The 13954-nt window shown below is 29.5% G+C and overlaps 1 protein-coding gene across 2 annotated transcripts; it reads right to left on the minus strand.

The window, feature by feature from the left end:
* Positions 1 to 106: 106 nt before the first annotated feature.
* LOC129905550 (TBC1 domain family member 19) lies at positions 107 to 5891 on the minus strand. 2 transcript variants are annotated; one of them, XM_055981042.1, is made up of 11 exons: positions 5613 to 5891; positions 5390 to 5545; positions 5156 to 5330; positions 4988 to 5087; positions 4866 to 4926; positions 4622 to 4804; positions 1016 to 1283; positions 844 to 953; positions 609 to 700; positions 461 to 542; positions 107 to 402 (listed from the first exon to the last, which is right to left on the minus strand). In XM_055981042.1, exons 1-11 carry the CDS (start codon positions 5712 to 5714, stop codon positions 229 to 231), a joined length of 1503 nt encoding a protein of 500 aa, XP_055837017.1. In that variant the 5' UTR covers positions 5715 to 5891; the 3' UTR covers positions 107 to 228. The 2 variants fall into 2 exon arrangements, with proteins under 2 accessions (XP_055837017.1, XP_055837018.1); XM_055981043.1 differs by having other exon boundaries at positions 4994 to 5087; positions 5613 to 5878.
* Positions 5892 to 13954: the final 8063 nt, after the last annotated feature.

Here is a 13954-nt window from a genome sequence, read left to right on the forward strand (position 1 = left end):
AATATTAGTGTAAATTTAGGATTAATGATATAGGTACAAAATATCCCAAAAATAAAAAAATACAATTTTAAGGAAGACAGGAGATTATGTTTAGTTTAGTTATTCTGGTATATTTAACTAAATTTTAACAATTTAAAATTTTTTATTTAATTTTGTAATTTTTCTTAAAAAATACTGACATTGCACATTGTTTGTATTATTTTTGTACACTTAATTGTATACATATAACTAATCTCGACTCAAAGCTAATTGAATAAGAGGCAAAACTTTGATTGAAGAAAGATCCGAAAGAATTGCTTCGATATTATCCAAAGATGAAACTTGCATGATACTTTCTTTGCGGAAACTTAAGATGATAATTGCAAAGAGTGAAAGTAATTCCAAGCTATCAAATCCAAGCATCTGCATATATATAAAAAAAAAATTAAAAATTTAAGTTCATCTTATTTATGTGTCTTACCAAGTCCCAAAGTACAAGAAGTTGATCAGGAGGTAGATGACCACTAAATGCTCGCATAAGCCATTTGAACACAATACGAATTCTAAAATTTAGTTAAAATAAAAATTTATTTTTATTTAATTTAATATGAAAATCATGTTAAACTTACGGTTGAATTTGTAGCTCACGAAAATGAGACCACAGTTGAGGCTCGTGTGTTTGTAGTAATTTTTCAAATAACAAACAAAGACTTACTATGCCCTTGTGACAAAAAAGAAAATTGAATGAGACTTTAACAAAAACAACATTTTAGGAGTGAAGTGTGAAGGTATAACGAAAATGTGAGTAGGTACGCAAAATTAAAAGAAACGTCTCTTTTATTCATTTTAAAACAATATAATTACCTGTGGATGAGTATTAATGGTTGTCAACCTATGGCAATAACGAATATAAAAAGCCCGAAATGTAAAATACAATTTCATTGGTGAATCATATAGATAACAAAATGGAGCAGCTTAAAAATTAAATTAAAAAATTAGCAAATTACTTTACTCCATTTTAAAACTAGCTGCTAACCAAACATACAAATTCCATGAAAAGGTACAACTCCCGATGGTGGACCATCGTATTGTTTACCCTTCAATGGAAAACTTTCAAATTGAATTTTCTCCGATATTTCCCAGTCTCTAGAGAAACACAACATGGCTTGGTATAGAACATCTTCGAAAACAAAATATTGATCATCATTCGAAGCAGTCAATTGAATATCTTTGAAAATCAGTTTATCAACAATATGATCGGTGGTTAAAACTTTGCTTTTCAGTTTATTCCAATGTTCCATATTCTGAAAAAATTAAAAAAAAAAAACGGAAAATAACATTTTTGTTTAAAGTGATATAGATTTAAAAAAATTAAGTTCACCTAATTTAAAATGAATTTCGTCCTTTTAAATTCATGCATTGGCAAACAGAGGCGTACATTGAGTTGCTGGGCCCCGGAGCAAGACTTAATTTTGGGGCCCTTTTAATATTAATATTTTGCCCTTTGATATATAAAAAAATAAAAGTACGTATACGCCATACTTTTTTTTTTATGTATCATTTGTTGGTCGCTAAGATTTTTAAAGTAATGTTTGTTGGGGACCTTACATAAAATTTAATTTTTTTTCAAAAATGCAATTTTTTTTTTGGGCCCGTGAGGTATTAATTTTTTGAGACGAAATAGGGTGTTTTCATAAACGTCGGAAATCTGCGTTAGTACAATCGTCTTTCTGCTTTGCTGCATTAATGAACACACCAATTCTGCAGAATGTTTGCAGGCCTGCGTTAGTACAATTTTCATTAGTCACTAAGTGTTAATAAACGTCAGAAAAAAAAAATATAAAAATGACCACAGAATGAGTTTTGTTTGATAAGCAAAAAAATATTTCCTTTTTCAGTTCCAGAAAACATGTTTTTAATAGCACGGAAAATTTGTTAACCGTGTTATATTAGGGTGGCACAAAAAATATACATATTTTCTTCTACTTTTAATAGCGGAATAAAAAAAAAAACGAGTGGTTCACATTTGAAACAAATTATTGAATGGAAAAAAATATTTTTAATTAGGGTGTTGAAAAAAATTTTTTTTGCGTTTGAAAAAAAAAATAGTTTTGCTGCAAACAAAGTTTGTTTGTTTGCTATAGCAATATTTAATTCATATCAAATTAATTAAATCGATTTTGTTTGAAGAGTAAATTTAAAATATACTATGTTTCTAAGCCCCCTAATGCGAAAATGCCTGCTCAATTTTACATTATATTTCATAAACCATGTCTTACAAACTTTTTCTGTAGTGAAAATTATTTTTTTTCATTAATAAAAAAAAAAAAAAATTGAGCCACCCTAATGTATATTTTTTTTCTTCGATAATTTGGTCAAAATAATATCCACGTTTAATTTTTTTCGAATTCCACAGGAAACTGTTGAAAAATCTAAATTTTTCGAAAAATGAAAAAAGAAACATTTTTTGCACCACCCTAATTAATACGTTTGATTTTCATCTGACTTTATGAACACGACTAACGCAGGCCTAAGTTAGGCAGACGTTTATGAAAACACCCATATTAAGTGGCTGGCTACCAATTCATTATGCATTATACTGGAAGAAAGTACATAAGTTGTCTCTCAAAAAAATTTGTCCCAAAGGGATTCATGTCAAATATCTTATCTTTTTGCTTCGCTACTTTTATAATAAGTTGCCTTCTCTGCATTGGGTCCAGTCAGGGCCCTACAGTCGTTTGGGGCCCCGGGGCACCGCCCCGCTTGCCCCAATGGTGTGTACGCCCCTGTTGGCAAACTCAATTTGCAAATCAAATTCACCTTTTGAAAATCAAATCACTTTGACTTTTTAATTAAAAAAAAAAAGATGTCGGATCAAAGACCTCAGTCTTGGCGATCAGAATAAGAACAAGATAAAACTGTTTAGTTTAGAAAGCTTATATCATAAGTTTTATCCTTTCGATTGCCAAGATTAAGACTTTCAGCTTAAGAGAGAAGTAGTACCTACCTACCTATATTTCAAACGTGATTTTATGTGAATTCATTTGGTGAAGTAACTAAAGCAAATTATTAGGGAACCCGGCAGAACAGCTCTGATTTTGACGATTTTATTTTCAAACGTAGGTAATTAAAAAAACTTTAAAGTCTATTGATTAAAAATTGCCAATGTTGCCGTATTGTTTTTCTTTAAATTAAAATTAAATTTTTTTTGAACAAAACCATTTTTTTGCTTACATTTCATAAAACAAATGATAGCAAAAGATTCTCTAGGTAATTTAAGGAAAAAAAAATATAAGGGAGTAAGGGACAATCTTCCATCGTTTAAGCGATAAATGCATTTTTCTCACAAACAAAAACAACGGCAACACCTACAATATTTTAAAATACATTTTTTAAAAGCCAGAAGCTCATTCTTATCTCTTAAATTTAAATCCACTAAATTTAATTAAGAGTTTTTGAAAAAATGGTGCTCAAACTCAGAATTAAAAAAAAAATGTTATTGAAAAAATTTAAAACGACTTTTTTCCAATTTTTTTCTAATAAACTATGAATTTATTTAAAAAAAATTGTTGTATTATCAGCTGAATTCCGAAGCAGAAAAGGTAATATATTACACTTTTGAAATAAAAATTAAAAATTACTTCAATTTCATTTTTTTTTGATAAAAACTGAATTTTTGCATTGAAATAATTGATTTTCTCAAAGACTTTGGCAAATAAGAACTTCAAACTTTTGCTATTAAACTTTCAACAATAAGGGCTATTGAATGAATAAAAATAACTTTATATTTAAATGTTGAACTTAAAAAAAAATAAGTTACCTAAATTTTTTTCAAAACTTCTATTAAAAAAAGTTCTTCGAAAATGAAATACTTTTTATTGTTTTTTTTTTTTTTCATAAACCATAATACATATTGACATTTCGTTTTATAATTTCAAATCATAATAAATATGGCAAAAAAATTTGAAAATTAATGCATTTTGTATTACGAAAAAGTTTTAAAAACGACATGTTAAAATTTTGTAAATAATTTTTTTTTTCAAAAATCTGAGTTCAATTAATATTCTTTCAGAAGCCCTTCATTCAATTAACTTAATTTTAATTTTACAAATGTCACTAAGCTTCTAGCTTTTTAAAAATGTATATTTAAATATTGTAGGTGCTGCCGCGTTGTGTTCAAATATTTTTGTTTGTGTTTTAAGTCAATTAATAAGAAAATTGCATCTATCGCTTGAACGATGTCCCTCACTCCCATATATTTTTTTTCCTTGAATTTCCTAGAACCTAGACAATCTTTTGACATCAGTTAATTTATAAAATTTAAGAAAAATTTTTGAAAAAAATTTTTTTTGTTCACAAAAATCTTCAATTAAATTTAAAAAATCAAAACGGCAACACCGGCAATTTTTAATCTATAGACTTTAAAGAATTTTTAATTACCTACGTTTGAAAAAAAAAGATCATCAAAATCTAAGGGTTCCCTAATATTGCCAATTTTTGAGCTTTAGTTACTCCACTAATTAATTGGTTCTAGCATTAAATTTTCAAAGGGTAAATTCGAATTGCAAAAGGGTGAATTTGATTTGCAAAGGAATGTAAAAGATGAACTTAGTTTAAGCTTGTATACTGAAATTTAACATACATGAACATTGATGTGACTTCCAAGAATGTAAGCCCATAATGCCCCACGATATGGGGCTGGGGTGTTACCCTTTTTGAGTATTTGTTGGCATAACGGCGCGTGTTTGTAGTCTAAAATTTTCTGACACTGAATACTGATGTCGTAAGATGCATCTTGGCGCAATAACTCAGCAAAATGGGATCTCTTCAATGAGAATGTTCCAGGTCAAGTTCTATTTAAGAGGAAGAATAAACCTATAACTTACCAAATCGAACAGATTTTTTACTGGCAAAGAAATGTGTGAAAACTCCCATTTTGGAATTTGGCTATAAAAAGTGAAAACAAAATTTTGAAATGTAAGTACTGACGATTTATGTAAAAATATACACGAACTCATTATTGTCCAATGATCTGCTAGGACCTTTTAGTGACAAAAGGACATCTAAAAGGTCTTTTGGTGCATAAACTGGTCGAAAACTTGCTAAATCTAGATGTTTTTTTTTTTTAAAGGTTAGGAATCATCGATATACAAAACAACTTATCCACCTGTCATACCTATTGTATAGTTGCTAAGTTCTTCCCATTTCGAAAGAAATTCGTCACGATCTGTTACACATCTTGGTTGACCTTGCAGTGGCATCTTAAGCTCATTGCACATTGAATTCAGTGATTTTCTAACCCTTCTGTCCCATTGAACAGCCGATCGTTTAAGATATCCCAAAGGGTCAGTCTGTATTTTATAAATTTTGTTAAGATAAAGTAACATTAAAGAAACTTTTTAGGCTATACCGTTCCTGGAGTGGTTCTTATTTCTGTATTTAAAGAGCTCTTAACAAGGTCAAAAATTATATTTCGAATCTCAGTCTCAAGTCCTGTAGACTTAATTGCAGCTTCAAGGGTATTTCTCAAGTCATTCTTATCAACATCCGGTTGGCAAACAAGTTTCTTTATTTATAAAAATATTTTATAGAATTTATGTAAATAAATTTTTTCTAAAAGAAATAAAACAAACCTGAACAGTCTTATACAATGAGGCATAGATTTTCATTGCTTGAATGTCAGATGTTAGTTTTAGAGCTGTATGGTGAATACTTGTATTTTTTAGTTCTTGCATATTTAATTCAATTAATTTATCTAATCAATTATAAAAAGATCAAAAATATGTAATATTTAAAGAAAATTATGATAAAATAAAAATTAGACACGATGGGAATTTTATTTGTTAATTAAAGAAATATTATTATCGATCAAACTTTTTTTGATTTTTGTGTATGCGCAAGAGTGATTGATGGAATGTTAAACCTATGTAGTTACTTGTTGCTAAGTTTTCACTTTTGAAAATCAAGGATTTTGTTTTGGTAAAAGAATTATTTACAAAAAATAATTTGTTAATGCGTGAGAAAACTTGCGAAGTTAAAATTCAATAAACTGTTCAGAATAAATAATAATTAGTTTTTGACATCCCTTAATTTAAAATCGAGACTTGTGCAATATGCCGGGTTTCCATAAAATAGATAGTACTTATAGAAATGTTTAATTGGATAAATAATATAGCTAAAAAAAATGTATACCATTTCGGAACAGGGCAAAATCATTAAAATGGAAAATTTTGAGTTCCAGACACGTTTTGTTTTAGTCAAAACAATTAAATTTAAGATAACTTCTTATATAACGATTATTTATTATTATAATTAGAAAATTTTGGACCACTTTAAATCCATAAGTATAAATCTATAAGTTTTACTTATCATTGATATTTTAATCGGATAGTGATAAAACAGTTTGCTAAGACTTTGGCCAACAAAACGTTATTTTTAGTTTTTTTTTTTGTCATTTAAGGTAAACCTTAAACCAGGTGAGGGCTGCTGTAAGAATAAACCCCTAATGTTTTATTTGAACACAAACAACATAACAACATATTTTCGAGTGTAACAAGAAAGAAACATTGTTAAATGAAAAAATTATTTTTGCCTATTACAATCTACAAAAGCTACCTTCTAACCAAAATTCTTATTAAAATTCCCTCGAAAACTATTTATAACTTTAGTACCTTCTTCATTTAATTAATTAATTAATTAATTACAAAAAGAGCTAGAATTTTTTGAACCCATTCACTTTTCATCAATAAAGCAAAAAACTCACTTTTTTTCTCTTCTAACACCATTTTATACACTTAGGAGCAAAAAAACGGAATCAAATAAATTCTTATATTAAAAACAAAAATTGCAATGGATAAAATATTTTTTCTTCAAAGTTTCATGATCTCATTTTAAAGCTTGAATTTTTTACTTTGAATTTTTGGGAGAAATATAAAAATGCATAGGTACGATAGTATTAGCGCTATCTTGCAATAAATTGCACTTAATTTTTTTTTAAATGTTAATTTTCCAGATACTGTCTGTTTCAAATTGCAGTCTTTTTTTCCTTACGATAGTATTAGCGTTATCTGTCAATAAATTGCACATCATTTTTTTAATGTTAAATTTTCCAGAGGAGGTACACTCTGTTTCAATTTCAGTGTTTTTTCCTCAAATAATTCATTATGTTGATTGCATCTTTATTAAGTGAACAGATTTTTAAGTTCATTTACTTAAAGCTTTTATTTCAAGCTTTTCAATGGTACCATTAACATTCATGTGTGTCAACTACATCCTGATCAATTATCGTTTTTACAAAACCCAGTTTGATTCCATTTTTTTGCTCCTAAGTGTATATTTGTTATTTTATTATTTTCTATATTTTTTTAAATGACAACCTATGTAGATCAAAAAATAACATCTTTTTACCGTTATCTCAGGATATTGGCAATGAAATTAATTGAAATTTTGCACATTTAGGCTAGGCGCACACATGTGATTTTGATCGCGCGATTATTCAGTTGCATATTAGATGACAAGAATTTCAATGACTGTAGACACAATTTTCAAATTTTAAATCGCCGGAAGCATGTGTGTTCATAGGCATTGAAATCCTTGTGATCCATTTTTGCGACTGAATAATCGCGCGACTAAAATCGCATGTGTGCGCCTAGCCTTACAGTTTATCTATCTACTTATCTACAGTATATTAAAACTAAATTATAATCAATTGATTTTTCCTGTCGCTTATTTGTTTCATCTTGTTTCAAATCACTACGATACTAAAGAAGTTTTCACTTTAAAAATATTATAAAAAAATTGCTGTACAGTACCCATTTACCCATTTTCAGTTGATTAAGATTTCTTAAAAAAAACATTTGTTTCACAACTTTAACATATTCTGAAACTCAAAAGAGAGGTGTTTTAGAGATGATTAAACAAAATTGTTTGTCATCCGTGAACGTTCCTGTGAGCTTTCGTGGTGAAAACAAAATTTTAGAGTTTTGCTTCACGGCGTGAAGTTAGTTCACGTGAAAAATGTACGGGAATCTCTTTCACTCGTGAATCTACTCTTCCTATATTTTTTTCGAAAAAAATTATTTTGAAACAAAAAAAAAGTTAGGTATATGAATTCACTTCACGACTTGCTTCACAAGTATGTACTAGGCTTAAGTTCGAAGTAGCCTAGTAGAAATTAAACTAATAAATTGTGAAATTAATCAAAAAAAGCATTTAAATTTTCATGTGGATGTTAACTAGATATGAGAGAACTAATTTTATATCTCGAATTTTTAGTTTTGTTTATGATCTCCTATATTCCAATCAGATCATGTATTTAAATAGAAATGATACAACAAAGCGTTAAAAATGTTTCTATGGTGAATTATTTTAATAATAATAAATTTATCAACAAACTTTGTTCCATGACGATTTATAAAGATTGAAATCGCAGGAAAACATTAAGAAGAATGCAACAAATTTTGAATCAGAGATTATAAATCATTAAAGTACTTTGCTTGAGTAAAAAAAAAAACTAATTTTATTGTTTTATTGCAATAAAAAAAAAACTGTGATAACACCAAGGTTGATTGACATAAGTTTTCCTGTATAAGCTTGTAATTTGTTGTTATCCGATAAAAAAATTACCAAACTAAAGTGTGTTAGTCAATCAGGACAATAAAACACTGCTTTTCTAAAAAGTCACATCAGAAGAATTTCAATTATTTTTCTGCAAATAAAAATGTCAAATTACAAATTCCAATTCATCAAAATAGGTACTCATCTTTTTTTTGTTTTGAAGTTATTCATGTTGCCGTTGTGTTTGTTACTCAGTTGCCTACATACAATGTATAGTAAATGATAAGGCTACTTAATTGATGTCTAGGATTGTAGTTTTATCGAATAATTAAAAAAAAAAAAAAAAAAAAAAACATACACAGAAATTGGAAAATCAAATAAGGCTAAGTAGGGTAGGATGGTATAAGAGTGCGCGGTTGATAAGAGTGCGCAAGGCCATTTTCTACGGTTTGAAAGGGAATATAAGACTGAATGCACTTATTTTGGAAAGATCTAAATGAGTTTGATCTGCTGTCAAAATTTCATGCAAATGTGTTTGTAAACAGAGGTGCTAGTTAAGTTTAAGTTTTTTAGCACTTTTTTTTCCAATATTTCTTGCCAAACAAATTAAATTTTCCGCTTAACAACAAAAAATAACAATAAACAAAGTATGGGACATTAAAAAGTCGACAAAAAGAAACATTTGAGGAACACGTAAGACTGGTCATAAAGTGCATTGTGAAATATATATATATTCTTCGATTACATGTCTGAGCGTGTAAGAGTGCGCACCATGATGATGTATAAGAGTGCGCGGGTTATAGGAGCAGTAAATGCTATCCAAGGCTTTAAAATAACTGGCATTTGTCCATATACCAGCAAACAGCAGCTAGAAAAAGCAATTCCAACCAAAAAGAAACCAAATAAAAGTTTTACAAAAAACAAGCGAATGAGAGTAACTAGGAAATATTGAAATTTTCTCGGAACCAGTAATCGAAGACTAAATTGATTGTTCCTCATGCAAGGAGTGATGGGTTGAAAAATACTCTGTTTATTTAAAGATAGGCAATTTTATTTGCGACTTTTGTGCGAACTTACACCTGTGCGCAGCTGCGCACTCTTACAAACTAAGCCGCGCACTCTTACACAATAGTGTGTATAAGAGTGCGCAAATTTCCTAATGTGGTATTTTGTTTATAACTTTTGAATTAATACATTTTTGTTACCAGTTTTAAGTTTTTTCGTTGCTTTGATTATAAACTAAAAACTATATATAAAAAAAGTAGTTAAATTCTTTTTGTTATTGTTTTATTTGGTATTTTGTCTAAAATGCGCACTCTTATACCACCTTACCCTATCTATAAATGGTATTTGCAACATAGCGATACCCTAAAGATTTTGTTTTTAATTTTTTTTTTCAATCTAATTTTATTTGTTTACTAAACAAGTTTCAAACAGTTTCATGCCTTATGTGCATGACTTAATTAAAACATCGGAGAAATTGGCTGCTTGGCTCCTTGTGGATGATATGTGATGCACCATAAAGTCAAAAAGTAGTTACAACACGAGCATTAGCACCAAAGATCCTACTCCAAATAGTCTTAAGCACTGTGCACATGAATATGACCAATGAATGAGCAAATGAACGAACAAATAAAATTTAATAATTCTCAACCAAAATTAAAATAGAAAAAGATTAAATAATAGGAAGCTGAATTGAGGTTTAAATTTAAAAAAAAAAGTACATTTTTAATTTCTAAACTCGGCTAAATATGAGAAAACAAGTTATTCTTACGATCAATTTTTAATTCGTAATGACCAATTTGTTTTTCATATTTTTCTAATTTTATGTCGTTTTTTTTCACTCTATTAAGGAGTACTCTAAATTTCTACTCCTTTTTCTGGAGTGAAAGAACATAAAGAGAGTAATTTTTTTTTTTGTAGTTGTGTGTGTGACAAGGCAAAAATGGATAATTTCCTTGAAAAAAATAGTGATAACAGGCCTAGGTAAAACATTTTATGAATTGAAAAGAAAAATTAATATTAGGTGTGTTTTTTTGTTTATCTATATTAGATTTTTTCGAAAAATTAGAAATAATAATAAAAAAGTTTTCACATTTGATTTTTAAAAAATCGAAAAAAAATCAATATGGCTACCTTCAAACGCTTATAACACAAGAACGACGCAACTAATGTTAATGGTCATGGTCTTAAAATGTATCTAAGAATATACAGATAATTTTTGGTTTTTTTGTGAAAAAAACAATTTTTTTGAATCCAACATGGATGCCATGGCCATATGAAAATTTTTGTTTGCATCCAACATGGATGTAATGGCCTTCCCACTTCGGAGTTAAAGTAAAAAAAAAAAAAAAGCAACATTTTTGACAGACAGCTGCCAAAGTATATGTACAGTGGTGCCAAATGTTTGCATGGATTTCAAAAATCTCGATGTCGTTTTTTTGCACAAAATCTATACAGATAAACAAAAAAACACAGCTATTAATAACATTATGAAGCATAATACACGAAGACGGAAGGCGCAGAAATCATCTTTAAATTTCCTTTTGATTTTTGTTTCGCTGCGTCACGCGCTTCTACACGTATTATTTTTTTGAAGACGCAAATCTGACAGTTATTTTCTTTGGTTTTATTTTGTTCTTGTTTTCGTATGACAGCTTCTACAGGAAGACGTAGACGCACGAGATGCACTTAAGAACAAGGGAGAGAGAATGATCGATTTCTCCTTTGCTCTGAATAAATTAAAAACATTACTATACACGCAAACAATACACGACCGACGAAGAAGATTCCGCAATCGACGAAATAAAATAAAGCAGAACAGCAAAAAAAAGAACAAGATCAAAGGGAAACGTCAAAAAGAGTCACACAATTTTTTACCGGAGACTCACGGTAGAAAATCTTCCTTCCCTTTTTTTCGAACTTTATTTCTCCCTTGCTCTTATGTGCGTCTCGCTCTTTGCGTCTTCGTGTAGAAGCGGACTTAGTTTTACTTTTGGTATATTTTTCACTATGCTTCTGATCGGTTTGTTCACCCTAATTGACACACACCCTTAGTTCGATTTTATAAATTGTAAAATAAAAATATCCCATCAACGCATAAAAAAATGGGATTTTTTTGTTATATGGCACAGGATTTTTTTTTTTTTGATGAAGAACACTGGCTGAAAATTTTTTTTATTCGGTTTTCAATTTCATTTTGGAAAAAGCGAAGAATTAACGAAAAAATAGAAGAAATATATATGGCGGAATATAATACAGTAGAAAATATATTCATAATGGTTGTTTTTGTTAATAACAAAAGAGTTTGAAAGAAAAAATTTTCGCATTTTTCAATTTTCAAACAAAATTTTAAAATGTCAAACTTCAAATTCATAAGTGTGTGTGCAAGTCCGTGTGCAAATCGGTGTAAATCTGACTAAAAATGTGGAGTAAATCCGGGGTACTCCGTAGTACTAAAATTACCCCGGAGTAATTTTTTTTTACACTTTTGTGGCGTCAAAGAACACAAAACCTTCAAAAGTGCAAAAATAAGTACTAAAAGGGTACTCTCATTTGAGTGAAAGAAAACGACATTAGAAATTAAAATACATTTTTTTTTTAAATTAAACCAAAAAAAAAAAAGCTTTGCAGTTTTTGCTAAAAAAAAATTTCTTGAGAATTACATAAAATTTCATTTGTTTGTTCAATCGCTCATTCGTTGGTCGCTCTCAGGATTACAAATATTTCGATCCCAGACGTTTTGATCGCGGCCTTACGCCGCCGGACGTTTAACCTCAAGTCCACGTCAAAAATCCGTAGCTTAATTTCCTCTATAAGTAGTCTTATAATGGGGTATTTGGTTTCATGCACTTTTGAGTACTTTCATTGTTCTAGGAGAGTGTATTGAGTGTTAAATTGGGTCACGTCCTTCTCATTTGTTATATCAAGGGGCACGGTAGTGCCCAGCCAAGTTCTCTAGCAACTTTGGCACTACACCCTTATTTACTGGAAACAACTCCGGCCATTTTCGTCCCCAATCTAACTTCCACACCAAATATGCCAGAGATTTCAAACTCGCTACATTTGTTGAGCTGGCCGAACCCAAATTCTTCACAAAATTTCAGCTTCTTACGATGAGTAGTTTCTGAGATATAAAACTTCAAAAATCGCGAAAACCGTAACTGACTCATTGACTCACTGACTCACTGACAGATCATCAAAATTATGGAGAACTTCCCGCTATCGTAGAAACTTGAAATTTTACATGGTGATAGGACTTATGGTGTATACAAAGGAAAAAATCGAAAATTTGAGATTTTCAATTCAGGGGGCGTGGTAACCGCCCATTTTCACCGAATTTTCATCAATTATTATAGAGCACTTCTGACTATCGTAGAATCTTGAAATTTAGTAGAATAATAGAGCTGGTAGTTTATATTAAGGAAAAAAATTTAAAACCTGAGAATTTCAACCAGGGGGCGTGGCAAATACCCATTTTCGCCGAATTTTTATCAATTATTATAGGGCACTTTTGACTATCGTAGAATCTTGAAACTTAGTAAAATGGTATAACTGGTAGTTTATACAAAGAAAAAAATTTTAAATTTGAGAATTTTCGCCAGGGGGCGTGGTAACCGCCCATTTTCGCTTAATTTACATCAAGTATTTTAGAGCACTTCTGATTATCGTAGAATCTTGAAACTTGGTAAAATGGTAGATCTGGTAGTTATTACAAAAGAAAAAATTTAAAATTTGAGAATTTTAGACAAGGGGTGTGGTACCGCCCATTTTATCTGAATTTTCATCAATTATAGAGATTTTAATTTCTACAGCAAAACCTTGCAAAAAGAAGTGAAATCACAACAAAAACATTACTGTTAAAAAAAGAGCCAAGTTCTCCTATGTTGAAATTATGCTAGCACAACAAATACTGAAATGTAAAAGTGTACAAAGTTCTAAAGCTTGGCTTTAAATTTGTATAAATACAATTTTGGTTGTTTACTTGGCAATTTTTCAAATAGCTTTAAAAATCGGTAATTTAAAGTTAAATTGCCAAGTTAACAACCAAAATTTTATTTATACAAATTTAAAGCCAAGCTTTAGAACTTTGTACACTTTTACATTTCAGTATTTGTTGTGCTAGCATAATTTCAACATAGGAGAACTTGGCTCTTTTTTTAACAGTAATGTTTTTGTTGTGATATCCTTTATCTAGAACAGTAGAACCGATAACTCTATGCGACCTTACAAAAAAATATATCCCATTTCATCTCGCAATAACCTAGCCTGTTGATGAAGAATAGTGTACAAACAGCCAGATATTTAAAAACAAAATGAAACATAACTTGCGAAAGACCCTTGAAACAGATTTCAAAATGAAAAGGATCCTTCTTTTTTTATAAGGACGATAGATAAGGGATATATGTAACAATTAGGT

Source organism: Episyrphus balteatus, chromosome 1 (genome assembly GCF_945859705.1).
Source record: "Episyrphus balteatus chromosome 1, idEpiBalt1.1, whole genome shotgun sequence".
In the NCBI taxonomy this organism is placed as follows: Eukaryota; Metazoa; Arthropoda; class Insecta; order Diptera; family Syrphidae; genus Episyrphus; species Episyrphus balteatus.

Excerpts from the sequence above, each read along its gene's own strand:
- LOC129905550 (XM_055981042.1), bottom strand. The coding sequence starts at position 5,714 with ATGCAAGAACTAAAAAATACAAGTATTCACCATACAGCTCTAAAACTA. Across the intron at positions 5,546-5,612 it reads CATTGTATAAGACTGTTCAG|AAACTTGTTTGCCAACCGGA; the intron begins GTTTGTTTTATT and ends TTATAAATAAAG. Across the intron at positions 4,927-4,987 it reads TTGGACAATAATGAGTTCGT|CCAAATTCCAAAATGGGAGT; the intron begins GTATATTTTTAC and ends CACTTTTTATAG.